This window comes from Sylvia atricapilla, chromosome 1, assembly GCF_009819655.1.
Source record: "Sylvia atricapilla isolate bSylAtr1 chromosome 1, bSylAtr1.pri, whole genome shotgun sequence".
NCBI lineage: Eukaryota > Metazoa > Chordata > Aves > Passeriformes > Sylviidae > Sylvia > Sylvia atricapilla.
Genome location: NC_089140.1, coordinates 46,015,232 through 46,043,003, shown reverse-complemented (window position 1 = coordinate 46,043,003; position 27,772 = coordinate 46,015,232). Strand labels below are relative to the sequence as shown.

General features: G+C 40.5%; 2 protein-coding genes and 1 long non-coding RNA gene across 6 annotated transcripts; 2 read left to right on the top strand and 1 right to left on the bottom strand.

Moving 5' to 3' along the window:
- Positions 1-1,807: 1,807 nt before the first annotated feature.
- On the bottom strand, positions 1,808-10,297 carry LOC136362844 (uncharacterized). 3 transcript variants are annotated; one of them, XM_066321738.1, is made up of 6 exons: positions 10,019-10,294; positions 9,043-9,203; positions 6,432-8,324; positions 5,304-5,429; positions 3,317-3,436; positions 1,808-2,081 (listed from the first exon to the last, which is right to left on the bottom strand). In XM_066321738.1, exons 2-6 carry the CDS (start codon positions 9,188-9,190, stop codon positions 2,044-2,046), a joined length of 2,325 nt encoding a protein of 774 aa, XP_066177835.1. In that variant the 5' UTR covers positions 9,191-9,203; positions 10,019-10,294; the 3' UTR covers positions 1,808-2,043. The 3 variants fall into 3 exon arrangements, with proteins under 3 accessions (XP_066177835.1, XP_066177844.1, XP_066177854.1); XM_066321747.1 differs by having other exon boundaries at positions 10,026-10,294; XM_066321757.1 differs by lacking the exon at positions 5,304-5,429 and having other exon boundaries at positions 10,019-10,297.
- Positions 4,045-11,637, top strand: LOC136362875 (uncharacterized). The gene is made up of 2 exons (XR_010743862.1): positions 4,045-4,169; positions 10,892-11,637. It is a non-coding gene; the product is annotated as an uncharacterized lncRNA (long non-coding RNA).
- Positions 11,638-12,419: 782 nt separating this feature from the next.
- On the top strand, positions 12,420-26,110 carry KBTBD2 (kelch repeat and BTB domain containing 2). 2 transcript variants are annotated; one of them, XM_066321615.1, is made up of 4 exons: positions 12,420-12,651; positions 19,512-20,040; positions 22,790-22,955; positions 23,384-26,110. In XM_066321615.1, exons 2-4 carry the CDS (start codon positions 19,871-19,873, stop codon positions 24,917-24,919), a joined length of 1,872 nt encoding a protein of 623 aa, XP_066177712.1. In that variant the 5' UTR covers positions 12,420-12,651; positions 19,512-19,870; the 3' UTR covers positions 24,920-26,110. The 2 variants fall into 2 exon arrangements, with proteins under 2 accessions (XP_066177712.1, XP_066177720.1); XM_066321623.1 differs by lacking the exon at positions 12,420-12,651 and adding an exon at positions 16,629-16,807.
- Positions 26,111-27,772: the final 1,662 nt, after the last annotated feature.

Below are 27,772 nucleotides of genomic sequence, written 5' to 3'. Positions count from 1 at the left end.
AAAAGCTGACACGTATGTGCATCTGCAAAACTAAATACCACTGTGCCTTAGTTACCTGGCTGAATAAAAAGAGCCTGGGCTTGAACGCACAGCCTTTGTGAAGCATGGCCATTTTATCCACTGGAACATTAGATTCAGCTGTAAACCAGTTAAGATGCAATCCACAAATTGCCCATGCTGCTGAGTGGGGAAAAAGCCAAGTAGAAGATTTAGTTTTAATGTCTACTGTTGGAGTAGAATACACTGCATCTAACCTATCAAAGAATTGTTTCTTGAGCACTAAAGCATTCATGAATATACTTTAAGTATTGGGCAAAGCATGAGTACAGTACAAGATATGTACTGTACATAATATAACCAGTTTAAAATAGCTTTTGTTTTCAGATAAAAAGCCATGTAAACTCTCCTACTGCTACTCCCTCAAGTCCTCTCAGGAGCATTCACCAGGCCCCAAATTGCTTCTTGCATCTGAGTAGAAATCACACTGATTAGTGCAAGACTTGTAAAAGGACAACCAACATGATCATTTGGAGTACCTGTCAAGTATTACCCATTCCCAAAAGTAAGAATCCCATCTGATTGTGAGGTCATAAATATTCCTTTGTCAGATAAGCAGCAAAAGATACAACTAAGGCTATCAGCAGAAGTGGATGTTAAAAGGCTACCCTCTTGAACTCCTCGTTTTATTCTGAGGTTCTGATGCAGAGATTTGGTGCAGCACAAAAGCCAAATAAGTATTTTTATTGCATTTCTTTTCTTTCATGACTTTTTTTTCCCCTAACAGCTTGTGGTAAAGGCTGTAGCTATAGCAGAGATTTAACTGTTAAGCAGGTGGTATTAAAAATAATGGAGAGAAGGTAGGGAAACATCAATACTCCTCACTCAGAGGAAAAAAAGCATAACTTCAGCTACAGGTCAAACTAGTGATAGGTAGGCACAAAACCTTAACACCATCAGAGGAAATGCTGCTTTTATCCATGTAGGTTACTCTAGGGCACAGACAGATTAAGAACATGGGAGAGGAGGCAAAAGATAAGTTCTGCCTGTCCATTCATCCCATCTTTTTTAAGGAAAACCAGATGTTTGGGGGTTTTGTTTGTTTGCTTCCCTGACACTATCACTTTTATTCGGGAATCATTCAAGACTGGCAACATCATATTTATTCTTCTCACACAGTGATAATAGCCTTCATAGACATGGGGGGGGAGGGAACTACATATTTTTGAGCCATCCACCTCATCTAGATCAGTCTGTTACCATTATTCATAGGACAGCTCAGCACAGACCTAGTTTTATCATCTTAGTTCTATAAAAAGACTTCCAGGGACAGTATCAACTCTAAGTCATAGAAGTCATCAGTAAGAAGTCAGAAAACAGGCCACACCACTAAAAACTTCCATTTTACCTTTCAGACCTATCTCTCCAGCTCAGGGTCTCCATAAGGGACTCAATCTCCAGAGAAAAAGGAGATGAGAAGAAAGCATCACATCAACTCAATGCTTTAGTTTTAGTTCTCAATCATGAAAGTAAGATCTGAGGAACTGCCTTGAAACTTTAAAACAGCACTGGACTTCATACAACTATATTCCTTTACATTTTGACAAAAGCAAATCCAGCTGATAGAAAAGAATCTTGTACTTATGTGCACATCATATGACTACGAGATGACATGGACAGGCTTCACAATCCTGCGGAGTTTAGGAAGAGGGCAGCAATAACTGTCATGCCTTAAAAGCAGTTGTGCACATACATTGCCATCTTGAGGTTTTTGCTACTGTGTAAAGATGGAACACAAGAAGTCTCAAAGTGCAATTCTATGAAATTTATTATTTAAATAGTGGTTGTGCTAATTATAAAAAGGTGACTTTGGTGTTAAATAACTTCATTCCATTTTACTTGTGTCCTCAGTCTTTACAGTGTCACTTCTTGCCCTTTTAGAGTGAACAGCAACTTACAAAATATACAAGAGAATAATAATCAAATCCTGGATTTATACAAAACAAATCTTTGGTATTTCCCCCCCTTTTGCCCCAGTATTTGCAATTATCTTTTCTTAGAGAGGGACTTCCTTGTTCCATGTCCTAAATATAAAAAAAAAAAAAAGAAAAAAAAATAAGTTGAGGTATGTATATATTCCACTTCTAAACTATGTCAATTTATTCTAAAGAAAGACTAGATATCAGTGATTGCCTTTTCCTATTGCAGGCAGCAATGGTTGATATTAGATGTACTCAACTTCCCAGCAAGTATTTAAATGTGCATAAGTGGTGTTGGACTTCAGAATATCCCAGCATAACAGATAAGAGTTCCATATGAAGCTCATACCACATTCTCAGTGTGCTCTTATAACTACCTTGCTGAATGTATCCAAGAACTATCAACTGTTTCTGGGAAAAACATAAGTAGTATTTTGGGATTACACAAGTTTCCTGGATGCTTTTACTAAAAGCTGATCAGCAATTAAAGGTTTAAGACCAACGTTCAAACAATCTGGCTTCAGGAATGACGCCAATTTTCACTAGTACAACATTTCAGCCTAAGTTTGTTTCCAATCTCCCTTACACTTCCAAGATGAACGTCTAATCCTTAGTCTCTCTCTCTCTCATATATTAGACAATCTTTAACTCATGTAATTCCTGATGGAATATCTGAGTTCATTTTACTATGCTAACTTGTTCTTTTCCAGAAAGAAATCTGATCTTATAGGTAGCTTCTTGTATCTACTCACCCTTTTCAATTTATAACCTTTTCAGACTCTTACACAAATGTACAAAAGCATATTTATTGCTGAATCTACTTCAGTCTGATTTTTCCCTCCACTGTTTTTGCATCTTCCTCCAAAATAGCCAGAAGTTCCTATTCCATTAAATTGGAGATCTTAATAATTATTTATATGCATTTGTGCTGTATCAAATTACAAATCATTTGGGCTGAGACAGATGAGCAGTTTAAATAAAAGCATACACTGCAAAGTGACACAGGACCCAGCACTTTAAAAAGACAGTACAGTGGTCTGAAGAGCAACTAGACTAAAACTAAAACAGCAAGTTTTGGTGGGGGTTTCCTCCCCCATCCTTATGTTAAACAAATAAGGAACTTAACCTGGTCAAAGCTACACTGGCATTCATAGCAAGATGATTGAGTGCTCAAAGTTTAGTTTGCTTTCCACCACTACCACCTTGTCTGCATACGTAGCATTTGCTATTATTTCACAAACTATCCAACATCCCTGCAGTTCAAACCAAGAAAGATTAGTTCCTAAGACAGAAAAAATGCTTGTAACAGTCATTTTTGTAGTTTGTCACTGTATACCAACCTTTGCGTACGCTGTGTTTAGGCAGCTCCCACACTTCTTCCACCTCATGTCTTACGGCTCTACGTTTTGAAGGTGGCTCGCCCATTCTTTTCTTCTTTGGTTTAACCAAAGGTGGGCACACTAAATAACAAGATACAAATGGTGTAATTTCTCCAGTGCATAGTCTCAAGGCAAATTTAACCTTGACTTTCACCAGCTGGTCTGTGATAGTCCTTTCTCCCTCCCTTTTTTGTACCCATTTTAGTAGCAGATAAAATTGACGTAACACATGTCAAGCAAGCCTTGTACATCTACAATATTTAATCACTGTCTAACCATAATTCTTGATGGATTGTACTTTGAGTCATAATTTGGATGGATGTTAATGTGAGCATTAGCACATTGGATAATTCTGTGCTAGTTCACTATTCAAGTGTTCAAGACTAGTTGGTGCTGTCCAAGTGACCCAATTCACCCATTGTCCTTAATAAACTTCAGACCTGTGAAGTTATGCACTACAAGTACATTGCTCAAGAAGTCAAATTTAGTGTATGACTTTACTGCTAAAGCAGCAATATATCTTTTTTAGACAAACCTCCTTACTTGTGGGGCACTTAAATGTGAAAAAGCAATACTAATATAGGCAACATTTTTAAAGAGGATGTAATTGTAATTTGACTTCTGAGGCATCCATTGGCACAAAGAGGGTTTGGAAACCACCAGTTCCTGCTTCCTAGCACTGAATGTGATGACCTTTTCAAACTACCTGGGCTGGACAAAGAGGAAGAGTAAGCAAGGAATAGACCAAACATCCTCAGTTTGCTCCACCATCTATGAATTCAAAGATGTAGAAGAAGCATGCTGAAAGTTAAAGGTAACAGTTATTCTATTACCATATTTTTTATACATTGTTGTAGAGGAGCCAAGAACAATGCTGCTAAAGTAAAATGTTTTCAACTTTTCTAGAGCATTCTAGCATTAAAAAAAAAAATCCTACAACACTGAAGTCTGCAGATAGAAAGCCTCCAATGCAAGAGGCAAATAATCCCAAACCCCATTATGCTCAAGCAGGAAAGCAATGCAGAGAAAGAACTCTTAAGGAATACACTGTCTACTTGGCTGTTGATATAGGAAAGCTGATGTACATTATCAGTGAAATGAAGAGAAGCAAACCAGTCTGTTCTGAAGATAGCCTCACACCCCATAATTTGATAGACTGATCCTGAGTTACTTGAAATACATGACCCAGGAGAGGTAATACCCACACTACAGCAAATTCTATACCTGTTCCAACAGCACCTACACTCAAACACCCTTGAAAAGCATCCAAACCAGATCTGAACTCCAAGTAAGACATTAACTACAAAGAATAAAAAACAAAACATTCTGCTTCATGAGCTAAGAAACTATCTGAGCTGTTACTTTTTTTAAAATAACTGAGTTCATCTTTTCCTTAACTAGATCACAATGATTTGCACTCAATCATTCTTTAGCATTGTCAGGGCAACTAACTGCTGGTCCATGCTAGTTTTTCTGAGTGTTGGCATATGAACTAGCTGGTCCATGCTAGTTTTTCTGAAGTGTTGGCATATAGAACCCCCTCTATGTTTTACTGATCAAAATTAGGAGCTACCACTGCATATACTAGCAGAGAGTAGCATTATCTGGATAAAGAATTAATATTACTGTTTATGGCAGTAACAACTTTGCAAAATAAAGACTTTGCTTTGGCCACATCAAAGCATTTAGTGCTTTGATTTTCTGTAGTAGCTTTAAAAAAAAATCCCCAGAAGTAGCGCTGATGCAGGCTTATTACCCTGTTTCAGTTTGAGAGGGCTGTAAATATATCCAAGATATACTGACTGACAGGCATTTCATCAAAATCAAAGCAACAAGGATTAGTTTTATTATTTTCAAATCTTGTACAACTATCACATGCTTGTTATTGCTTCATATCATGCCCTTTTGAATGTTCCTTAAGAACAAAAACACACAGGAAAAGTTGTACCTTGTTCTTTGCTCTTTACTGGAGGTGAAAAACTACCACGTATTTGGCTGGTAAATCTGGGTTTAGCACCACTTCTAATCCAGTACTCTTCAGGTGGTATCCCCATGTTCTCCCTTAACAGCCTTCCTAATTAAAACAATAATAAAAAAAGGTCAATATTTAGTCTTGGTAATTAATGCTGGTGTACTGTTTGATCCACAAGCCAGAACACAAAGTCAGCTACTGGATCTGATTGTAGGAGTCTGTTGAAATAGAAACAGTTTTCTGGAGACCACACTTGACAAAAATTACAAAACACATTAAGTCTAGATATTTTGAACAAAGAAAATAAAGTTTAAAAACACTAAACCTGCTGTAAGAACTAAATCACCCTGTTTTGGTTGTTTTTCACAACACAACACTGTACTAAACCACAACCACCTACTGAAGTGACCACATAACCAGTTGCAAACTGGTAACTCTTCTAATTCTCAGTTTAGATTGATCCAATTGCTAAGAGTATTTTTGATAGTGCCTTTGATTAAACAATTAATTAAATAAATAAATTTCAGGTCAAATTTAATACAGTTTCACACCAATTTTCTAAAAACACAAAAAAATTTTTTTTTTGCTAAAAGAGAGCAGCAGCTACAACTAAAAAAAATTGACTCTTCTACTTCAGGAAAGTTACACAAGGTATGTCCACCAGATTATAATGAACTTAACTTTATTTAATGCACCCAGCATTAGTCTGTGATAGGAGAGTCAGACTGTATAAACTTAAATGCAGAGCTTACAAGACATTAAAGAACAGTAAATACATAATCCAAATTATCTTAAGCTTTACAAATTAATAAATTACCACTAGTGTCACAGACTTAAATATATCAAATATAATACAAAGGAGAGTTTCTGCATTATTCTCTGTTGGTTGAGAAAATGCAGAGCCATTATGCAATAGGTAAAAAAGTTGCAGCAAACTTCCTCTGCTTCAGAAAAAGTATTCTGCAAGACTTCTGGCTCTTGGCCAAATTTGAAGCTAGAACATGCTCTAATCATCCCACTGGTTTAAGCTACAATTTGAAACTGCAATTAGGTGTTCTTTGTGTATGCTACTTAGCAGCACTTTGTCCTCAGCAATTAGCTCACCTCCCAAGAATTTCCGTAGCATTCTCTGGTGTTCAAGTTCTTCTCTTCTTGTCATAGGCCTCTTTCTTCCATAATACCCATAGTCACTGTATACAACTTCATCTTGTTCTCTCTTCTTTGGCTTGTAAACTACACCAATGTTTTCAACAAGCCCACTCCCAGCTTTTGTTTTCTCTTGAGCAGGCCAGCTAATTAATTGTGCTGGTACAGCGTTTTTAGGTGCTTTCCAAAGCACTCTCTGGCCAATTTGGTAGAAATTTCCTTTACTTGGCCTCAAGATGCCATATGGAGGGGCTTCTTGAAAGAAATACTCAATTTCATCCATGTCATCATCCTCTTCCTCCTCATACTCATCCTCTCCATCTTCATCATCCTCTTCTCCCTTCACAGAATATTCTTCAGAGTCCTCAACTTCTGAGAAACTCCTAGTTGCTTTTTTGTTGAGAGAATCAATTTCCTTTCTACTAGAGGGCCTAGAAAGGGTTCCCAGCTTTCTACCTTTACTGGAAGCCTCTTTGATCTTTGTGCTGGAAGAGTTGACATCTTGGTCATTCAAGCTGTTCCCCTGCTCCTTTCCTGCCATTTCATCTACATTAAGGGACCCACCACTTCTAATTTGTTCTTTCTCTAACTCCTCTGTACTTTTCTGAGAAGTATACATGCTTTTCTGAAGCACATAGTCAGGCACAAAATAAGACACTGGGGCATTATCAATTGATGAGCCTTCCTCTCTAGAGGACATGTCATCAGAAGACAGACTGATTACACTTTGGCGCTTCCTTTGTGGCAAACAGACCTCGTAGTTTGTGTCCATACTGTCCAGACAAGGCAGCCAGCTGCTAGAGGGAGCAAACTTCTCAATTGATTTGTCACACCAAATACTTTTTTCTGTCTGACTTTCATTGGTTGCACCATGGCTTAAATTCAGCTTTTTCTGCTGAAAGTCACTCATTACCTCCATATTAGATGGAAGTAGTCCTGCTTGTTGAATAAAGCTGGGCTCTTCTTGAGAAGTTTTTGATCCTGCAGACCTTTTAGTGCTAGATTTCTTAGCTATTAGCACTGGTTGATCTACACTAACAGATCTTGTCAGCTCTGTGATTTGCACTGCCATAGTTTCACCTGGGGGAGATTTTGCCAGCTTTTCTGCATCCAGCTTCACTTCATTTTGGACATCTTTCTCTTGCACAGTTTCAGCACCTTGTTTGGAGGTGACAACAGCTTTTCTCTCATCTAAGGAAGCTCCTGGCAGCATATTCTCCCCTTCATGAGGGCCATATATCATGCCTTCACATGGGCTAACAGAAAATAAGTTGTGTGGCACTAAGGTCTCTGGAACTGGCTTACCACTTGCTACATCATACAGTGGGATTGTTTCTTTAAAGGACTTCCACAGCTGAATAGCTGGAGAGCCATTTCCATATTCTATCCTCACTTCTTCCTTCTCAAAGGCATAGCTTCCAGTAGGAAGACTTCTATACTGTGTGGAGCTGGCAGGGTTCTTATTATGAAACTCTCTGTCTACCACAATAGAAGAGCCAAATGAATCTTGTTTCTCTGAAGTACTTTCAGTCTCTCTACCTATACCAGGAGAAACACAGGCCATATTTCCTGCATCGCAACCTTTCGTTTCTGTACGGATATCTTGGTGCTTTTTTTGCTTGCTTTCAGGCTGTCTAGGATCAGTCTGTGTTTCTTTTGTCTCCATTTTCTTCCCAGGGCTATAATGTCTAAATCTTGTTGCATGATAAAACATAGGGGAAGGTGGGGCAGCATTAAAATAAGGCCTTCTGTTAATTCTTGCATGCACTGGATGCTGTGGAACAAAAAATCCAGGGTACTCATGGAGTGCAACAGAATAAAATGGAAAATATGGATTTCTACTTCGGAAGCCTAGACATTGGTGATGGAAAGAAAAGACAAATGTATCATGTTTCTGAAATAAGTTGTCCTGAATAATTTTTACTTACATAGACAGGGACAGCTACAAGATCACACACATTGGTAAATAAAACAGGCCATCTTTCCATGCTTAGAAGAAAATCTGGTGCAAAAACTCAGAGTTCTTTGCTATGGAATAGCTTTTGTCAACATCTACACTTTAACCTGAGCTTGATTTCATCCCTTGGAACATTCCCCAAGTTGTTTCCTGTACTTCTTTTTGGCTGTTTTACAGACTATTGCAATAGCATTGTCTTTGAAAAAGACAGCTCCAGATAGAAGTTCACACAGGTATAGCACTTAGAAGGTGTATTTAACAGTGTTTTTCCTAAGGCTACATTTATCCATATACCTATCCTGCATGTATATATGGAATTCATATATACCCACACACATTAATTGCTAAGTATGTTCTAGAGCTCTGTGTCTGCAGGATGACCATTACTTAATATTTTACTTAGCTTCCATTCTCCAGAAGCAGATGCCTCCCACCACACAAGCTACACATTTAAGGCAGAACTAATGTAGTGCTGCAGTTGTCAAAAATCTGTTTTATTAAGTATCAGTTAAACACTCAAGAGGCTCATTAACACAGATACTGCAAGAGTGGAGGAAGGAAGTATATAACTAACTAAGCAAGGATCCCACAAAGAGCTGCTGTTCACCTTACCTGAAGCAGGTACACAGTATGGACTGTAGGCATGACTGAGGTACCATGGATTGGGATAAGGCTGTTGAGCTGATGGCTGCGCATAAAAAAAGGGTCTTGGGTGGTTTGTGGAATATGATCCACTTTCTGAAGTCGAAGCAGTATTCATTTTTCTTTAAACACTGAAAGAGAGAAGTGATCATTATCAACCACTTTAAAAACTGCATGACTTAAAAAACTGCATTATTTTTATGCTCTGTCAGAATTTAGCAGACGTTCCTCTCCCTGCCTGAAGAAAACAAAGCTGCTATCTTCCAAACAGAAGGTAGAAAACTGACATTGCTATCAAGGTCAAATATTTCAGCTGGGCTTTGCTAAGCAAGCTTTTGTACACAGCTCTCAATATTAGTCCTTCAAGGCAACCTTGTAGCATGCTCTAAAGCTACAGAAATTCAGTAGTCTTAGATGCATACATCTCTATTCCCAGCCAAGTAAACAAAAATCCTTCAGTGAATTAGCCTTGAGGAAGAGGCCACACACACAAAAAGAAGGAAAAAAAACACCTTTACACATTCAGACATTTTATGCTTCACAAAGAAAACACTCCTTAATGCTAATGCATGTGTTGTTGCATATTACAATAAGAACTCCATTTATTCAGGATTTACACTTCATACCATACTTAAGAACAACGACAGCTAACTAACATAGTAAACTAAGTATTTCAGTGACACCCTGCTTCCCACACTTAAACCAAATAATAGGTAGCAAAAACAACCTCACCAAAGTCCTTATGTGCACGTTTGCATTCAGAGCCATATAAAACTCACAAGACAGAACTTCCTCCCACACTTAGATGCCTCCTCAGTTAACTAATACTTGCAAGCAATACAACACCATCGTGCACAGCTTATGAGCAAGACTGCAATAAATCAGAGAACACAGTAGCTCAACTCTTTAGAAGACTCAAGATGAAAAAACAAAATTATGTTGAGACCTCTTACAAACTAGCACATGGTTCAGCCTAGAGTTTCAGAATGCTTCAGGAATGCCGGAACTCTCTTCAGCTTCCATCTAGGGTGGCCTGTGCAGCTCTTGAAAGCACCAAAAATCCTACAGACTCCCTCAGGCCAAAGAATTACTTCGACCTTTGAGAAGGAGAGTGGTGCAGGAAAGGGAAAAAAACCCTACAAAACCAAAACAAACCACCAAGCAAAACCCCCTACAAGAACTAAGCTAGTCCTACCCCCTTAAAGCCCCAAAAACTAATGTCAATGCTGCTGCTTACAGCCCAGCAAAAAACTAACCGAGTCCTCTGCTTACCCTTTTTATGGCAGGCAGCTGCTACTTGTCCACTCCTCCTCCCACCTGAGGCTCATTTAACAGTGATGCAGGGAACGTTTTTCCATCATTGTGTGGGAGGAAAATCAAAACACAAGGATAGGAATAGTTGTAAAAGCCTTCAGCTGGCGTACAGAAAGCTGGCAGTCTCATCTTGCAGATGTTTAAGCTGCATCTCTAAGTAAATCTGGTATTTCCCCTTTATAATGTTGGAAATAATTTTTTTTTTTTAAAGAAGAAAAGGAAAACATTACCAATCTTCAGATTCAAACTGCAGTTGAAAACACTCAGGGAAAAAAATCCTCAGAAGACACAAGGCCAAGTTTAAATTTGTTTTCAGGGTTTACCAGTTGTTCAGTATTGAGTAAAGGGAGCAATGCTCTTCCATCCTGACATGGCTGAGGGGGCTGACAAATGTAATGTTACTTCCATATGAACAGGAGAAACACTTCTTCCTGTACTCCACCGTATGTCATGGGAATTTATGAAATGCAAAGTTGCAATTTGATTCTACCTTGCATATTTACAGGAGGTGAGAGTCTGAGTTGCTGCTCTGGAATTGCACATCTCCAAATGAGAGACCACTGGTACTGGGCAGATGGAAGGAGATGAAAGCCTGTGCTCTGCATGTGCTCTGCAGGCTGGTGAGTGATTAGGGAAAAACAAGAGGATGGGGATGCTTAGAGACTCTTTGTATTCCTGTGCTGGGAAGTTCCCAAAATTTATGGAGTTTTTTTCTCTCTGTAATGACCAGATTTAACACATCCTTTGTACCAAAACACAAGCTATAAAATGTTTGGGAACGGTTACTGATCCATTCCTTGCAGACCAAAGCTTGTCCTTTCCACTGACAGCAGTTCGTATGACTTGTAGTGACAGGAAAATGAGCAACGGGTACAAAGTGAGACAGGAAATTTAGGCTAGATATTAGTAAGAAATTTTCTGTTGTGAGGCACTGAAACAGGCTGCCCAGGAGGCTGTTGGATGCCCTATACCTGGAAGTGTTCAAGGCCAGGTTAGACGGGGCTTTGAGCAACCTGACCTAGTGGGAGGTGTCCACACCTGTATCAGAGGGGTTGGAAGTCGATGGTCTTTAAGGTCCATTTTAACCCTTAACGTTCTAAATTACTTGTCTGGTATGTTTTAAATCTCCAGCTCTGCTCTGCAGCCATCATACTTTCACCCCTTTGATGTGAAATTCACAGCCTTTCTCTTGGTGGATGGACGCCAAGAGAAATAAAAAATAAATAAATAACACTGGATGGCTTTTAAAAAGGTGTATTTTCGTTTCCCTCGTACCTCCCTTCAGCCTCCTGTGCCCCTGTCAATTCCTTCCATTCCGAAGTAAGCTCCAATCCCCACCAAACTCAGGTGAAGTTTGCTTTTAGGGCAGCAAACCCACAATTGGCCAAAGGACATTCCAGGATTGCAGGACGGCTGAAGGCCCAAAGGCAGGTCCCGGGGGGAGAGGACCCTGCTGGGTGTTAACCCTGCAGCCACAGGCCTCCGGGCTGCGGCGAGTCTGGAGCGCAAATCCTGTGGGGATGGGTGTTGCGAGCCCGGGGCAAAGGAGGCTAAGAGCGGGCTTTATGGCTCTCTACAGCTCCCTGAAAGGAGAGTGTACCCCGGCGGGGGTCGGTCTATGCTCCCAGGCTACCAGCGACAGCATGAGAGGAAACGGCATCAAGTTTCACCGGGGGAGGTTTAGGCTGAACACTTAGGAGGAATTCCTTCGCAGAAAGAGCGATTAGACGCTGAAGTGGGCTTCCCAGGGAGGTGTGGAGTCACCGTCCCTGGAGGTGACTGGACGTGTCACTCAGTGCCAGGGTCCCGCTGACAGTGTGGTGTCCGGTCACAGGTCGGGGATCCCGGAGGCCTTTCCCAAGCCGACGGACGGACGGATTCGGCGTCTCTGCGGGCGGCTGCCCCCGGCAGAGGGCGCGGGGCGCCGCTCGGTGCCGCTGCCGGGCCGGGCGGGCAGGGGGCGCTGGCGGGCGGGAGAAGGGGCAGGAAGCCGGGGGCGGGCCCGCCGCGCCGAGCGTGCGCACACGGGGCGGGCGCGGCGCTCCGTATCGGCGGGCGGCGAGGAGGAGGAGGAGGGGGAGGAAGAGGAAAAGGTGGGGGGGGCGGCGGCAACAGCAGCAGCGCCTGCGCGCCCAGGGGCCGCCGCCGCCTCCGCAGCCTGGGAGAGAGACCGGATCCACCGCCGCATCCTCCTCCTCCCCCACCGCTTCCCCGCGGCCGCCCGCGGTCGGGACGGCCAGGCACAAGCGGAAGCGGCGGTCGGAGGTTTGTCCGGAGCGGAGGGCTGGGGCTGGGGAGGGAAGGATGGCGGCGGTGGCGCTCCCGCGCTCGCGTCCCGCCGCGCCGCGGCCGCCGGGCCCTCTCCCGTCCCCGCGGGGGAAGCGGCCGCCCCGAGGGGGCCTCGGTGCCGGGGGGGCCCGCGGGGGCTCTGCGGCAGCCGCTCCCCCCGCCCGGCCGGGCGCGGCTCCCGCCCGCCCCCTCCCGCCGCGGCCGCTCCCGCCCGGCGGCCCGAGCCCGGCACCGCCGGAGGGGCAGCGGGGGCCGGCTCCCGGGGGACCCGGGGGGAGGAGGAGAAGCCGTCGGGATCGCTCCCCGAGTGCGGCGGTGCTGGAGGAGCGGAAAGGCGCCCCTTTCCTTCTGGGGGAAGCGGCAAAGGGATTTAGGCTGTGGAGGGACGGGACGGCACATCTGAGCATCGGGGAGAGGGAAGAAACGTGTTCCCTCGCCCCTGGTTCAGCATCGCCGCGTCCCGCAGCGGGGCGAGGGCGTAGCGGGGCTCCCCTTGCGCGGAGCAGGTGGGGATGTCTGAACCTCGGTGTTTGTGTTGGCAGCGCTCGGAGGGACGCACGCCGTGGCGGCTTGGAGGAGAACAGCAGGGTAGTGGCATTGCTGTTCCTTGTAGCGTTCCCTACTGATCCACCTAGTTGTGCATGTGTACACCATGGGTACCTGCAGTGACCCACGGTGGGCTTCTGTGCTAATTTGTGGCTTTAAAGAGTCACATCGTTCTTAGTAAGCTTTTCTGGGCTAAATAAACACATAGTATAGTTTCGACGTTAGTACATCTGCATGCCTAAAATTTTTCCAGTGTTTACCATTATTTCTGCTATGAAACGGGATAAATGCCTGCTGCTTTTAAAATAACTTTAATTATGATTTAGAAATGGATTTGTACTGTGCTTAGCATGTGCATTTTTAGAGGTTTTATTGCAAAACCCCAGCTTGGCTTTTCTACATCATGTACACTTACTTTGTGATCATAATGGGCCTGAAAGGCTGTGTGCTCTTGTGAGCTCACTTAGCACTGTAGCTATCTGAATTTTGTTCAGAAGATGTACTTAAGAGAATTTTAAAATGCTCACTGAGTATAATTCAGTTTTTCAGAAACATATCTGGAGGAATAGGCAATATTTAGTATTTAATGTATTTTGATCAATTATTCTGACCAAGTAGTCTCACAATTTGAGTATACGTGTGACACCTTTTTCCTAATTGTTTTTCTGTGTCGAGTAGAAAGGGCCCTTTATACTCAAAGATGTGTAAAGCAGCATCTTTCAGGAACAGACCAAAGAGGAAGAAAAGATGTTGCTGCTTATTTAATATTTTTGACTACATTTTAGACAGACAGTTGTTGTTGTTTTTTTCATTGCTGAAGCAGGCTTTTTTGTTTTGGTCATGTGATTATGAAACAGACCAGAATTGGTGCAGACCCTAAAATTCCTCTTTCTTAGTTTAGTGGCTGTTGTGCTTTGAGAATAAATTTTATATGCATGAGTATGATACCCGTTATAAGACTTAACCTTTCAGGAACTAACTTACAATTAATTAAGCTACATTAATGACTAATTAATTTCTTAATGTAGAAATGCTTGAATTTATACTCAAGTGTTATGTAGTGAATATTTAAGAAAATGATGTGTACTTTTAAGCTGGAATTTAAGTCGTTACATAAAACAGATTTGCATCATTAATGTACTGTAGTTCAGAGAGGAAAAAAAAAATAGTATATACAGGGTACATGGCTGGATCTTACTGGCGACATCCATGGCCCACTTTTTTTCAAAGGTTAATTTTCCAAAACAGGTCAAGTCTTCCACAAAACAGAAACACCTTTGGGGATGGAAACTACCTGTGCTCAGCGTAGAAGTCCAGTTGCCAATTTAAGCTGTTGGTTTATCATGTCATAAATGCTAATTTTCTTTCTGAGCCAGTATTTCCTTTAGTGTATAACTTCCTTTAGGAGCAGAAAAACAAGAGTGCATTGTGACCAAACATGTTGTTAACATGGAGTCTGACACTTCTAATCTCTAGTTTCTGTGTAGTTTCAGAAAACTCGCTTACCTCAGAGTTGTAATTCACTTCCCAAGGATAGAATGTATGGAAAACAGTAGTAATTTCTAAAGAAACAGTCGTTTTCAGGATAACATTGTAGATGAAACCTCTCCTTGTTTTTAGTGAAATTTCATGTTGTTGTCTTGTTTGAATCCCCTTGATGTCCTCAGTTTTCTGGACTACTGTGCTATCAAAGACACCTTTGATGGAAGAAAGGAAAACTTCCAAGTCTGGAACTGCTTCATCAATTACCTTTCTTTCTCACTGCCAAGGATGCAAATTTGATACATTACTCAAGAATCTAGAGCTTCCAATTCCTTTTTCTTCTTTCTTTCCTATCTTTGAGATCTATTGGCTAGGTGTGTCGATTTACATAATTGATACTAATCAGTTTCAGTACTCACATTCTCCCTTGTTATTAGCTGGTACTTTAAGTTTGAAACTGGTTAGTTTGTAACTCAGAATATCCTTCATAGTAACCAAGTACTGAAGTCCCCGAGCTGGGCACTGTGTTGCTAGCTGGGAGGATTGCTATCTCCACACACCAAGGCTTGTGTAGTTTGGCTTACAGTCGTTCAGGTCTAAATTCTGACCTTTTATTATGTTAAAAATAGTGAATGACTCACTTCTTTTGACGTGTTTTTACTTGTGATTTGTATGAATCTGCCCTTGGATGGAAATAGGAATTTGATTAAAAGTGCACAAAAGTAGTATTTAAACTTTGGGTTTGGGTGTTGGGTTGTTTGTTTGTTTTTGTGTTTTTGTTTGTTTGTTTGTTTTAATTAGTTAAAACTAGATTAAATAAATTGAATGTCCAGGGAGATAAATTTGGGTTGTTGGGGTTTTTTTTAAGTTTTCTTCCAGACATATGGAAGATAAAGTGTGTTTTTTGAAGTGTGAATTGTAGTCAGTGAAGTTAGAATTCAGGAGGTATTTAGATGGCTAAAGATGCAGATGGTAACCTGTGACACTTTCATTGATCTTTTACATGTTTCCCACCATTTTATGGGAATTTGGACATCTAATCTGACAGACTAATTAATGAGATTTTCAGAAGGACTTTTCTGAGTATCAGAATCTCTAAGAAAAACCCAAACAAAAGATGCCTATATGTATTTTGCCACTGTTATAAATTGGGGTGGGGAAGAAATTAATTTTTGAGTAAGTCCAGTTGGAGAATGTTATATCTATGTATCTTATATATTTCCCTACTAGACTGGAAATAGTCAGTATACCTATCCCATGTAATACTCTGAAGTATAGTGCTAACACTTCCATGTATGTAATGCAATATATATCTATATCAATCTTTGCCTGACCTCAGAAAATAAACAGATTCAAGGAAGGCAATTAATAGCCTATCCCATAACTCATTAACATTTGATGACTAATTTTTTGAATGGTCTCATTCAGATTTGAAGTACATGAACAAGTGTTAACAAGCCACCTCATTAAAATTACTTAAGCAAAAAGGAATAATTACTTAAAAACAAACCCTCTTATCAACTTAATGTTGCTCTCCAGCTTGATAGGGAGGTGCTTTGTATCACCCGGTAATTACTTGGTTTCATTTGCAGTGTAGCACCCTGTGGCCTTCTAGCAGCTACCTGCCAGTCTTGTTTTGGATAGCTGGCTTCCAAGAAGTTACCCAGAACAAAATGGTCACTCCAGTGACATCATTGAAGGGGAAAGTCTGATTCCTAGAACTTGTATTCACAGGGATTATTTTTATTCTATCAGAGTTTCAGTTCAGGATATTAAGCTGACTTCAGCCATAGATCTTTCATCCATAAATGAGAAATGTCCACTGCTGCATAGTTATTGGGACTACAGCAGACAGTAGTGCATCCGTAGACATTTTCTCAAGTCCACAATATTTCATTTATCTCAGATCCAATGACAGTATGCCAATGAGAGAGATGTTGGATTGGGACTGGGAAGAGCTAAGTCTCCTTGCTTTGCTCCTTTGGAAGTACATGGCTTTGGACAAGCTGGTTTTTATTTCAATGCCTCAGTTTTTCAGCCTCCAAAGTGAGGAGAAGTGTCTCCTTTAAAATTGTCTTGAACTTGCCAAAGAGGTGTGAGAGAGGTAGGTAATCCTGGATGATTTTCCAGGCACTAAATGATGTTCCTACCACTTATCCTAATGTTTTGAACAGATTAAATTCTTTTGGGAAAAGGACAATATAAATTATGGCAATTTTGGACCAGAAACTCAGAGATCCTTGATGTATTTATATTTCCATTACAAGGCAATGGGATGTGAGTCCTGACTTTGACAAATACAGAACTTTGTTCTTTAGCAAATGGTTATTGTTGGCAGCAAAACACAGTATGGATGTGGAAAACAGGAATCGTGTACGTAGCATGTTCCTACCATGTGCACTTCCCTGGAGTAAGCGACAGATGGTTTTCTGTAAACCAAAGACTCCAGCTTTGTAAATGTACGGTTCAAAGGTGATCCACATCACATAAATGTTCTGCAACAGGATTCCTGTCATCTCCTCAATCTTTTCTGCTACTGAGGGTCGTACTCAAATGTTCCAGTTATTTATAGTAATTAATTTCACAGTTTCAAGTCGTCTTCTGCTGAACAGGTCTGCTTTTTCAGTTACTGACTGTCAGCAGCTAGCTGCCAAAAATGTCTTTAATCTTACTAGCAGGTGTATATCAATTTCTCCATGGCATCCTTGACTTGTTCTGGTACCTAATGACTGAACCAGCGCATATTAGTTTTCTTTTTTTTCTTGTTTCTGAAGAAATATTTATATTCTTTACAATTACATTAGAAAAGGAAGTTTTGGTATCAATGAGTTCTTTGCTAAAGCTTAGTGTTACTGATGCTCTGCCCAAACAGAGCTTAATCCACCGGCTTGTATTGTTCTTGAAACTTTACTCCTAAGCCAGGAAAAACAATGCTGTAGAGAGACTCGGGATACCAGCAGAGCCACAAGCTATTTATTTCTGTGGCCCTAACACACTTAGGAAGTCTGTGTGTCTCTGTAGCCATTTAAAGTTCAGTGCAAAATCTGTTGATGGATTGGGTTGCATGATGAGCTGTCCCCAGAGTACGGGGAGGGTGGGCAGTGGTGCAGAGATGGGATGCACACTGTCTTGGTGGAAAGAAGCTGTGACCTGAGGCAGAAGGTCATTGCTTTAGATGGAGCAGGATTTCTATAGCCTCGATGTATTTATGGTTTAGTGACTTCGGAGGTTACCTGAAACTTGAAGGTCTTCAGTCAAGACTTATGCTAGTATCTGTTATTGCAGCACAGGTTGGAATCTACTCCTTCCCCCAAGTATCAAAGCCTTTTCTGTTTCCCTTAATTAACTGCCTTCACCTCAACAGTGAGCATTGGGTTTGACTCGGACTGTTTTCCAGTTAAAAAAACAGGGAAAACTAAGAGTTTGAGATTCCTGTTTGTGTATATTTATCACTGAAAAAGAAAAAGATCAGAGAAACTAAACTAGTACTAATTAAAGTGGCATTAATTAAGCATATCTGTTTCAAGTGAGTGAATGTTGAAAGACAGCTGTTTCTGAATTGTATTACAGGCAGGGTTGTGTTGAAATAGTAGATCGTCGGTGTGGCTGGCAGATATTTCTACAGCCTTCATTTTACACTAGATTTTTTGGTTTTGTGTGGAATTTAAGGAATGTCATTTCACGCAAGTTGTTTCTGCGTTTTCTGTTCATCATGAACTGTAGTGGTAGCGACACTTAGACACAAGACAAACATGTCCTGGTTATTCCTCAGCTTTAGAATGCAGAAAAATGTTGCAAGATTAAATAAATCTGGAAGTATTTGATAGCTGTGGTACTCCAGTGGCCATTATGATGGTAATTTTACTGTCACAACTATCCCATTTTTAATTAGGTTTTTTTGTATTCATGGAGAAGATTAAATAAAACTTAACCCCATTTTTAAGAGGAGAAATGTCCAAACAAGATTATAGACCTTGGAGCCACAGTAGGTGTTTTGAACCCTACTATTCCAGCATCTCTTTGCTCCTATTACTTCCTTGTTTTTCTTTTCTCCTGTCTGCAGCAGTGAAGCTTAGCTGGCTGTATGGAAATTACTCAGAAAGAAAAACAAGGGAATGTGAAATATTAATGGCTGAAGCCCTTCTGCATGGAGCAGATGAATTTAATATGCATTAGAACTATAGACCTTTAGGGTTTTTCTTCTTTTGGATTTGTTGGGGTTTTTTTAATCCTTAGCACTAGTTCTGCTTCATCTCTACTAGAATGCCAAAGGGGAAATAGACAGGCTGATGATGATGTTGAGACGTTAGATGGAAAGTGATGAAATGTAAAATTACTGTATTTTTACTTTTACAGGCCTGGTATTGATAAGCTTTAAGTAGATTTAAGCAAAGAAGCAGAAAACCACTTTTTTTTTCCCATTCGTACATTAAACAGCAAGTTTATCTTATCAATGGTTGAATGAAATTCACAGGTAAAATACTCAGTGGGAAATCTGGGTAGTTCTTTGAAGAGGAATGAAGTCTCATTGCACTTCGTTTTAACTCTCCAGCTTTAGGAGCTGTGTCGACAAAATAAATTATTTTAATTTGTGAGTCTAGGTCATATGAGAATTAATGTATAAACTCCTCTGCTTTTCTTTTCTCTTTTACCTTTGTTGTTTATGTTTTTTTCATAGAAGGGTTTTATTTCAAGCAATGAAGTACTAATTTAGAAATGTTTATTAGACAACTACTTCTAAGGGGTAACTATGAAAGATTTTTCAAAACATGCTAATATGTAAATTAATTTTGTTTTCCTGCTTTCAGTCATTCAAGTGCAGCCACTGATCACGAGATGTTACCACAAAGTCTACCTCAGCCTTCACTTTTTTTCATTCATTTGCTGCGTCATAGATCTCAACAGGAGCTCTGCAGACACTCTTGAAAGTCTCTGAACAGATTGGGACATCAAGTCAAAGCATGATGACCTAATAGGAGGTCAAAGTCTCAAACGTTGATTCAGCAGTTCAAGATAACACTGCCGTTTTTATCAGTATCGCTTCTGAAGGCTACAGACCTCCTACCATTTCTTTCCTGGCTACTTCAGAAACATTCAACTGACCTTTCTTTGGTGAAGAGATCTTGACTTTTCTCTCTGGTCCTGGAAATATTAATGGAATACAGTCATGTCTACCCAGGAGGAGAGGCAGATAAATACAGAGTATGCTGTATCCTTGCTGGAGCAGTTAAAATTCTTTTATGAACAGCAGTTGCTAACTGATATAGTGTTGATTGTTGAGGGCACTGAATTTCCCTGCCATAAGATGGTTCTTGCAACGTGCAGCTCGTATTTCAGGTAAGTATTCAAATGCTATAAAATCTGTGGTACCTGGTTTTGAGTGTAATAGTAATTGATTGATAATGTCTTTACAGAGACTTAAAGATCAGTAACTTAAGTACAAAACCTAAATATCCTTACTTTCCAACACAGAGTAAAATAAAATTTCTGGCATCCTGGGACTTATTCTAGATATTTATTGTAGTTTCAACAATGAGTGTGTGTGAGGGGAAATCACACTTGTGATGGCTCGTTTTCTTTAGGGAGTTAATTGAGTCTGAATAATTAGTAAATTTCTTATTCTTCACACTTAATCTTTAAAATACTTAATATGTTTTTATATCCCAAGGTCGGATAACAAGGGATTATTGAGACTTGGCTGTGGGAATTCCATTGTCATGTTAGCCTGTAGTTTCTTAGTAGAAGTATCTGCTAAAAGCAGGGAGTACTGCAAGCTCATGGCTTTCTTTTCTGAATCATCTGGTTTTCTTCTGGCTTTGCTGAGCAGAGAAACTCTTCCCTTGCTTGAGTTGTTGTGGCAATGCAAGTGGAGTTTTTCTGTGTGTGATTTGGGTTCTTTTTGTTTGTTTCATGCCCCCCCCAACATTCTGTTGAAATTTGCAGTTTATTAGCTCTTGTTTTCTAAATGTCTTGGTTTTGGTATTTTAAAACATTTTTATTAATAAGATCTGTTGAGTGCTACCACTTTTTGCAATGCCTTCATAGTAAGACCTGGATGATGAGGCACCATGGATTTTCTGCATTGATTAATAATTTTTTGTTAGCAACATAGTACAGTTAATCTTCCTGTTTGGAAAGACTTTTGAAGCTTGAAACTAGTCTGGGTGGCATCCACACATTTTACCTTCCTGATGCATTGTGGAGGGATTATAACTTTTCTTTCCTGTTTAATCGCAGGAAAGTTTACAAATTTGCTTTCCCTGAGACAGGCTCACTATACAGAACACATCCAAGATGTTTTCTGTACTTTGTCTCATTTCTTGTAGAAAACTGTGTAAGGATTAATTTATTACTTTCACAGAAATTTTTGTCCCTGCTGGCTTTTCTGTTTTTCATCTCAGATGAATCTGGTCCAATTTTTAGCAACAAGTATTGTGTGATCACTAGATAATAATTATTACTATTGGCCCTGTGCGGATGACATAGTTCCAACAATTTGTAAAATAACAGCCACTGGAAATGTAGCCAGATTTAATGTGGGTGGTTAATCATAAGGTTGGAAAGCTGTCATGAGTCCACCCAGTGTGCTGCATCAGAATGTGCAGTCAAATCTCTTATTCATATGTGTTTGTTTATTATTTATGGAATGAGGTTTTGGCAGCGGTTAAAAGAAGTATCAAACTTGTGGTTTTGTCATGTTCTGTTTTTCTTCTCTACTTCGGTTTACAGAAAGATGCTCAGCTTCCTAAATTTAGTTTTATTATGAAAAATTGATAGCCCTGAAGGAGGGGGAAGAAAAGCAAAGCATCTTTCTGTGTGAGCCAGCCATTGTGTGTGATTGCAGCCAGCTTACCTTCCGTCTTTGTGTCTGAACCATGTGCAGCCCTGCTCCTGCATAGCAGTGTGTGAGCGAGAACCAGAGCTTCCCCTTCCTTTCTGAGGAGTCTCTGTACCCTCTTGTACCTTCTTGCTTACCTTTAAATAGCTGCACAGCAAGTTGATACTCAGTCAGTGATCCCTGCTAAAATGCAAGTTGCCTTATTTTAAGGAGCTTAGAAGAACACAGAAATGGGGATGGGATACTGTCTTTGTATCAGATGCTTTCTGGAATGGCTTTGCTTAGGGAGTATATCTCCACGTCCCCTTCACCTCTGCATCCAGAAGCCAGACTAAAAGGTGCACCCAGTGTCTCTTCTAACTCCTTTTGTGCCTGGTTTCCAAAAAAAAAAAACCCAAATAAATATAAAAAGCCTTGAACTGAAATTTTAGCACAACCTTAAATACCAAACCTGAACCTGAATATAAAGCTCTTGAAACCAATGTCCCCCATTTTAAGAAAATTGACAAGTACATGGCTTATAGTACCAGACTGCAGTTAGTTCTTCACTGTGTTACAATTAAAATACCAGAATGGGCAAAATGTGTGTAAAGCATTAAGGAAACAATAACTGTGTTTTAAATTGCCTTTCTTTTTCAGGAAGCTGTAATGGAAATACTCGGTCTATTTTTTTTCCCCAGACTAGATTTGATCGGTTTTTCTGTTATTAATTTTTGCTGCAAATTTTAAGTTTACTGCATGTTATGATGAATGGTATATAAGAAATAATTCATAGAGTGCTAGTCCTTGCTCCATTTCTTCTCCTCCCAGAGGAGCGTCCTTTTTGATATGACTTAGCTCACTCCATTACATAAATCTGCTTCTTTTGTTTTAGAATCTAAAGTTTAGCTGTGTATGTTTCAACAGTATTTTCTGGAGGATGTTTCTTCCCTCTTATCACCTATCGTAGAAAATAGTTAAATTGCATCATTAAAACTCCAAAATCATTAGAGCCGTCTGCTGATTAACACAGAAGGGTTTGCATGAATATAAAGTATCTCTGTAGAAGGCAGAAATGTTACTCTTTTCATGTTCTGTCCAAATGTTTTATCTTAAATAGTAAATGTTAGCCTAAGGTAAATCCTAACACCTGTAAACAGGCCTGCAAAAGAACTGTTCACCTTTAGAAGCGTAATCACCAAAGGCTTACAGGTGACAGTTTAAGATTACTCACTGCTGATCCTTCTCTTAATGTGTGTTTCTCCTCAGAGCAATGTTCATGAGCGGGCTGAGCGAGAGCAAACAGACACACGTACACCTGAGGAATGTGGATGCAGCCACTCTGCAGATCATCATCACTTACGCATACACGGGTAACCTGGCAATAAGCGACAGCACAGTAGAGCAGCTCTATGAAACTGCCTGCTTCTTACAGGTAGGAATGTTCAGAGGAGGAAATAACAGCTTCTAATGGCTGCACCGCTTTATTCTTTATCTTGTTAAAAGATCCTTCCTCTTTAGTCATTTCAAAACACTTGTTCTGTTTGCTTAGTATAGGCAGCAGTTGCTTGCCAAATTTGCTTCATGTAGCCATCCCTCCTTGCATGATAGTCCCTTTGGAAGGCTGGAAGTAAACCAGTGCACTTCTAACATTTACAAAATTAGTTTTGCCAGCAGACATAATCACGTTGTGTACTTGATCTGTATGAAGAAGTTGAGTGAGTCACTGCTGTATTTTTGTGTATGTTTAGTACTCCATGCCTGAACTGTTGTTCAACACCAGATGCAGGTACTTTATGTGCTGGTTCTACATGAAAGCACAGATTGCATGTGTAATACTTTGTGTGTTTCTTTGTCTTACAGGTAGATGATGTGTTACAACGATGTAGAGAATACTTAATCAAAAAAATTAATGCAGAAAATTGTGTGCGTCTATTAAGTTTTGCTGATCTCTTCAGCTGTGAAGAGTTAAAACAGAGTGCTAAAAGAATGGTGGAGCACAAGTTCACAGCTGTGTACCACCAGGAGGCTTTCATGCAATTGTCACATGATCTACTGATAGATATTTTAAGCAGTGACAATTTAAATGTGGAAAAGGAGGAGACAGTGCGTGAGGCTGCTATGTTATGGCTGGAGTACAACACGGAATCACGCTCGCAGTATTTGTCCTCTGTTCTTAGCCAAATCCGGATCGATGCACTTTCAGAAGTAACACAGAGAGCCTGGTTTCAAGGCTTGCCACCTAATGATAAATCAGTGGTGGTGCAAGGACTTTACAAATCGATGCCCAAATTTTTCAAGCCCAGACTTGGCATGACAAAAGAGGAGATGATGATATTCATTGAAGCTGCTGCTGAAAACCCTGGTAGTCTTTACTCTTCTGTCTGTTATAGCCCACAGGCAGAGAAAGTTTACAAACTCTGCAACCCTCCTGCTGACTTGCATAAGGTTGGGACACTGGTAACTCCCGATAACGACATCTATATAGCAGGTGGGCAGGTTCCTCTGAAGAACACAAAAACCAATCACAGTAAAAGCAGCAAGCTCCAGGCCGCCTTCAGAACTGTGAATTGCTTTTACTGGTTTGATGCGCAGCAGAACACTTGGTTCCCCAAGACGCCGATGCTCTTTGTGCGCATCAAGCCGTCCCTGGTGTGCTGTGAAGGATACATCTATGCAATCGGGGGGGACAGCGTTGGTGGGGAGCTCAACAGGAGGACTGTGGAGAGGTACGACACTGAGAAGGACGAGTGGACCATGGTCAGCCCCCTGCCCTGTGCGTGGCAGTGGAGCACGGCCGTGGCAGTGCACAACTGCATCTATGTCATGGCACACAACTTGATGTACTGCTACTTCCCCCGCTCGGACGCCTGGGTGGAGATGGCCATGCGGCAAACAAGCAGATGTTTTGCCTCAGCCGCTGCTTTTGGTGATAAGATATTCTATATCGGAGGACTGCATATTGCCAGCAATTCTGGGATAAGGCTCCCCAGCAGTACTGTGGATGGGTCTTCTGTAACAGTGGAGATCTATGACGTGAATAAAAACGAATGGAGGATGGCAGCCAACATCCCTGCCAAGCGCTATTCCGACCCCTGCGTCAGGGCCGTTGTCATCTCTAATTCCTTGTGTGTCTTTATACGGGAGACTCACATGAATGAGAGAGCCAAGTATGCCACCTATCAGTATGACCTGGAGCTCGACCGCTGGTTCCTGAGGCAGCACATATCGGAACGCGTACTGTGGGACTTGGGAAAAGACTTCCGGTGCACTGTAGGAAAGCTGTATCCATCTTGCCTTGAAGAGTCCCCGTGGAAACCTCCAACATATCTCTTCTCACCAGACGGAGCTGATGAATTTGAGCTGGATGGGGAGATGGTTACTTTACCACCTGTATAGCTCCTAAATTAGATTGCACAACTGAGTCTGTGCTCAGTTATAAAATAATAAAAGAAATAAATGGCTGTGAAAGAACAGGTCTGGGGATGGAGATCTTAGAGCTGTCTTTCATAAATTGTATTTTTATGCCCTACCTAACACTTACCGCCATTCAGTATGAATTAGTGAAATGAGCAGATATGCTTCCATAATCTCAAATACTATTATCAGATAATTGAGAAAAATATATGTATATCATGAGCTTGAGCATCTGACTTGTCTAAAGAATTAATTCCTAGTTCTATAAAGTCTCAGTTCAAGAAAATTAGCTTCAGAAAAAAAGTAGTTACTGTTTCTAGGATGATGTCACAACTCTTTTGAAATGTATCTTCCAGTTACATTTGAACTACTTCTCGATATTCTACTTAAGTGCTAGTTATATAATTGTCAGTGTGGCCTAATTAAAGGACTGTGCTGCACTTACTAAATACTAATATCTATGTTGGTATAGTAATGCCATTAAAAGAAAAAGAAACAAATCCCATGGATCTACCTGTGGTAGGAAGGGTAGATCTTCCATTGTATGGTAACATGCTGGGCAAAATGACTGCAGGTTCAGTCAAGCTGTATGATGAGGTGCATGTATTCTATTTTCACTAACTTATACCTGTCTATTTAGAATACAGGTCTTCCAAGCAGCTGGTAGATTACCAGGTGTGGACTTAAGTTGCTGGGCTTGCAATAGGAATTGCCAGCCCTCATAGTGCGGGTCTATGTGGGGCTTTAATCAGTAAATGCCTCCACATTCTGTATTACAGTAACATTGGCTCATGTATATTACTTCCTGCTGCTGATGTATTTTTCCATTGTAAAACAAAGTTTTAGTGTGGATTAACCAGGTCTTTATTTTCTGTTAATTTAATAACAAGCATTACTGTAGTGTGATTGTGTATAGATATCCCTTAGCTGTCAGGTTTTTTTACTTTGGGGGGGGAAGCAAACTTCAGGAATATCCTGTGCTGTGTGTGCAGGAGAGCAGATGCCTAGTGCTGCTCTGGCATTAATTCCAGGAACCACTAGCAGTAGCGAGGTGCCGCCAACCTAACATGAACACAGGTGCTTCATGACAAACCTTACTAGCATGTTCAGCTGCATCATGTTCTGGCACTGTATTTTGAATGACATTAATTTATTAAAAAAGACTGAATCCAATTGCCTGAGTGTGCTTTTTGGCTGAAATAAATAGAACTGTGCCACCCTCCCACCACATGCATACTTGCAGTGACTAGTTTATTGAAGGCAGCTAGAAATAGTTAAGCTGCAAAAAGCCTGGAGATGAGTATGTTGACTCTGAACACTACTACTCAGCAAAAGCTGGAAATTGAAGTCAAACCGAGGATTACATAGGACTGGAACCCCCTGCTATTATTTTTGTAAATCAGCATTTCTCCAGTCACGGTACAAACTCTGCCCTCTGAAAGGGAAGAACAGCAGGCATTAAGGAGAAACGTTTTCTGCAAGTTCAGAAGATGGTAGACCTATTTTCAGTCTTCAGTAATCAAGAGCAAATTTATTTACTCCGTTGTCCAGACTGTCCCTGTTTTTTTCTTTATTGTTTCTTGTTGGAGTAAATACAATTGCAGCCTTCAATAAAGACAACACCTATATATTGTCTGGGCTAGTTCTCAAGGCGCTTTACAAAGTTTTGTCTTGTGCAATTATTAAAGGTTTTGACTAGAAAATGGGCTTTAGATAAGAAAGCTGCCTTATATAGAACTCTTCCTGATGCTTTGGCGTTTTGTGCCATATGAGGATTTATGGGACTCAGAGTAACAATGGCAAGCTACCAATTTTTTTTAATGAAGGTGACATAACATGTTTGCATTTGCCATTACATAAACTTTTTTTTTTACACCTACATTTTTTAGATAAGAGGTGTGAGGTGACTCAGGAGCTCCTGCTGATAGGTCTGTTTATATTGCTTTCATGTTGCAAGCCTGTGCAAGGGAGCATACATAAAAAGAAAGACAGAGATACTCCTTTATAATGCAGTTTGGAGAATCACATACCTCAGGCAAAAACAGGAGCTGTATCCCAGTAACTCCAGCCTGGATGGGCTGCTCAGTTCTGTGGCTCATTCTCACTTCACCCTTCTGTTATCAGGCTGCATTAGGCTTTAGGACAAGGTTTTGCAGTTTTAACTGCAGATGATCTATAGCTAGTGAAGGAGTAGAGTGGGCTCATTCTGTTATTGAGAACTTTCAAAACAAAACAAATTAAAAGGGTATATTTGAATAGGAAATAAGAAATACTAAATAGGAAATAGTAAATTGTGGTGGCTCTAAGTTACAACTGCCTCAGAACCGGGAAGAACTGGATTTTATCCATTTAAGAACATCTTTTGAAATACAGACAGTCTGCATAACTTCCTGCTCATCTGCATATTTTATATTTTTTTCTGTACATTACCTGTATGTTTTGTTTTTTATGTGATCCAAGATTATAAAGTACCTTATGTAAAATTTAGTTGCTATTAATATGGCATTTAAAGTCTAGTCAAGTGGTGAACAGTTCTCTAGTGACTGCTAAAGACATACTAGTAGCTCACTTACACAACTAGTTGCTGACCCAGTATTCATCCCCAAAGAAAAACAGCTGGCAAATGTTATTCTCCAGTCTAAATTCTTGCCTTGCATAATTCCAGAAGGAAACTGTGCAGCCAAAGCATTGTCATCTGCCTGGAAGTGGTCACTAATGGTAGGATTAGAGAAAGACTTCTGCAGGAACAAAGGCAACAGCTGAACAAAATGTAGTTCTCATGTCATAAATAGAGCAAATATTATTAAAGCCTCAACAGAGATCTAAATAGTGTCT

What these genes read in the sequence shown, in the direction of transcription:
- LOC136362844 (XM_066321738.1), bottom strand. Translation starts at nt 9,190, where the DNA reads ATGAATACTGCTTCGACTTCAGAAAGTGGATCATATTCCACAAACCAC. An exon ending in GCTACGGAAATTCTTGGGAG is followed by an intron (nt 5,430 to 6,431) that starts GTGAGCTAATTG and finishes TGTTTTAATTAG; the next exon opens with GAAGGCTGTTAAGGGAGAAC. An exon ending in AGTAAAGAGCAAAGAACAAG is followed by an intron (nt 3,437 to 5,303) that starts GTACAACTTTTC and finishes CTTGTTATTTAG; the next exon opens with TGTGCCCACCTTTGGTTAAA.
- KBTBD2 (XM_066321615.1), top strand. Translation starts at nt 19,871, where the DNA reads ATGTCTACCCAGGAGGAGAGGCAGATAAATACAGAGTATGCTGTATCC. An exon ending in ACGTGCAGCTCGTATTTCAG is followed by an intron (nt 20,041 to 22,789) that starts GTAAGTATTCAA and finishes GTTTCTCCTCAG; the next exon opens with AGCAATGTTCATGAGCGGGC. An exon ending in AAACTGCCTGCTTCTTACAG is followed by an intron (nt 22,956 to 23,383) that starts GTAGGAATGTTC and finishes TTTGTCTTACAG; the next exon opens with GTAGATGATGTGTTACAACG.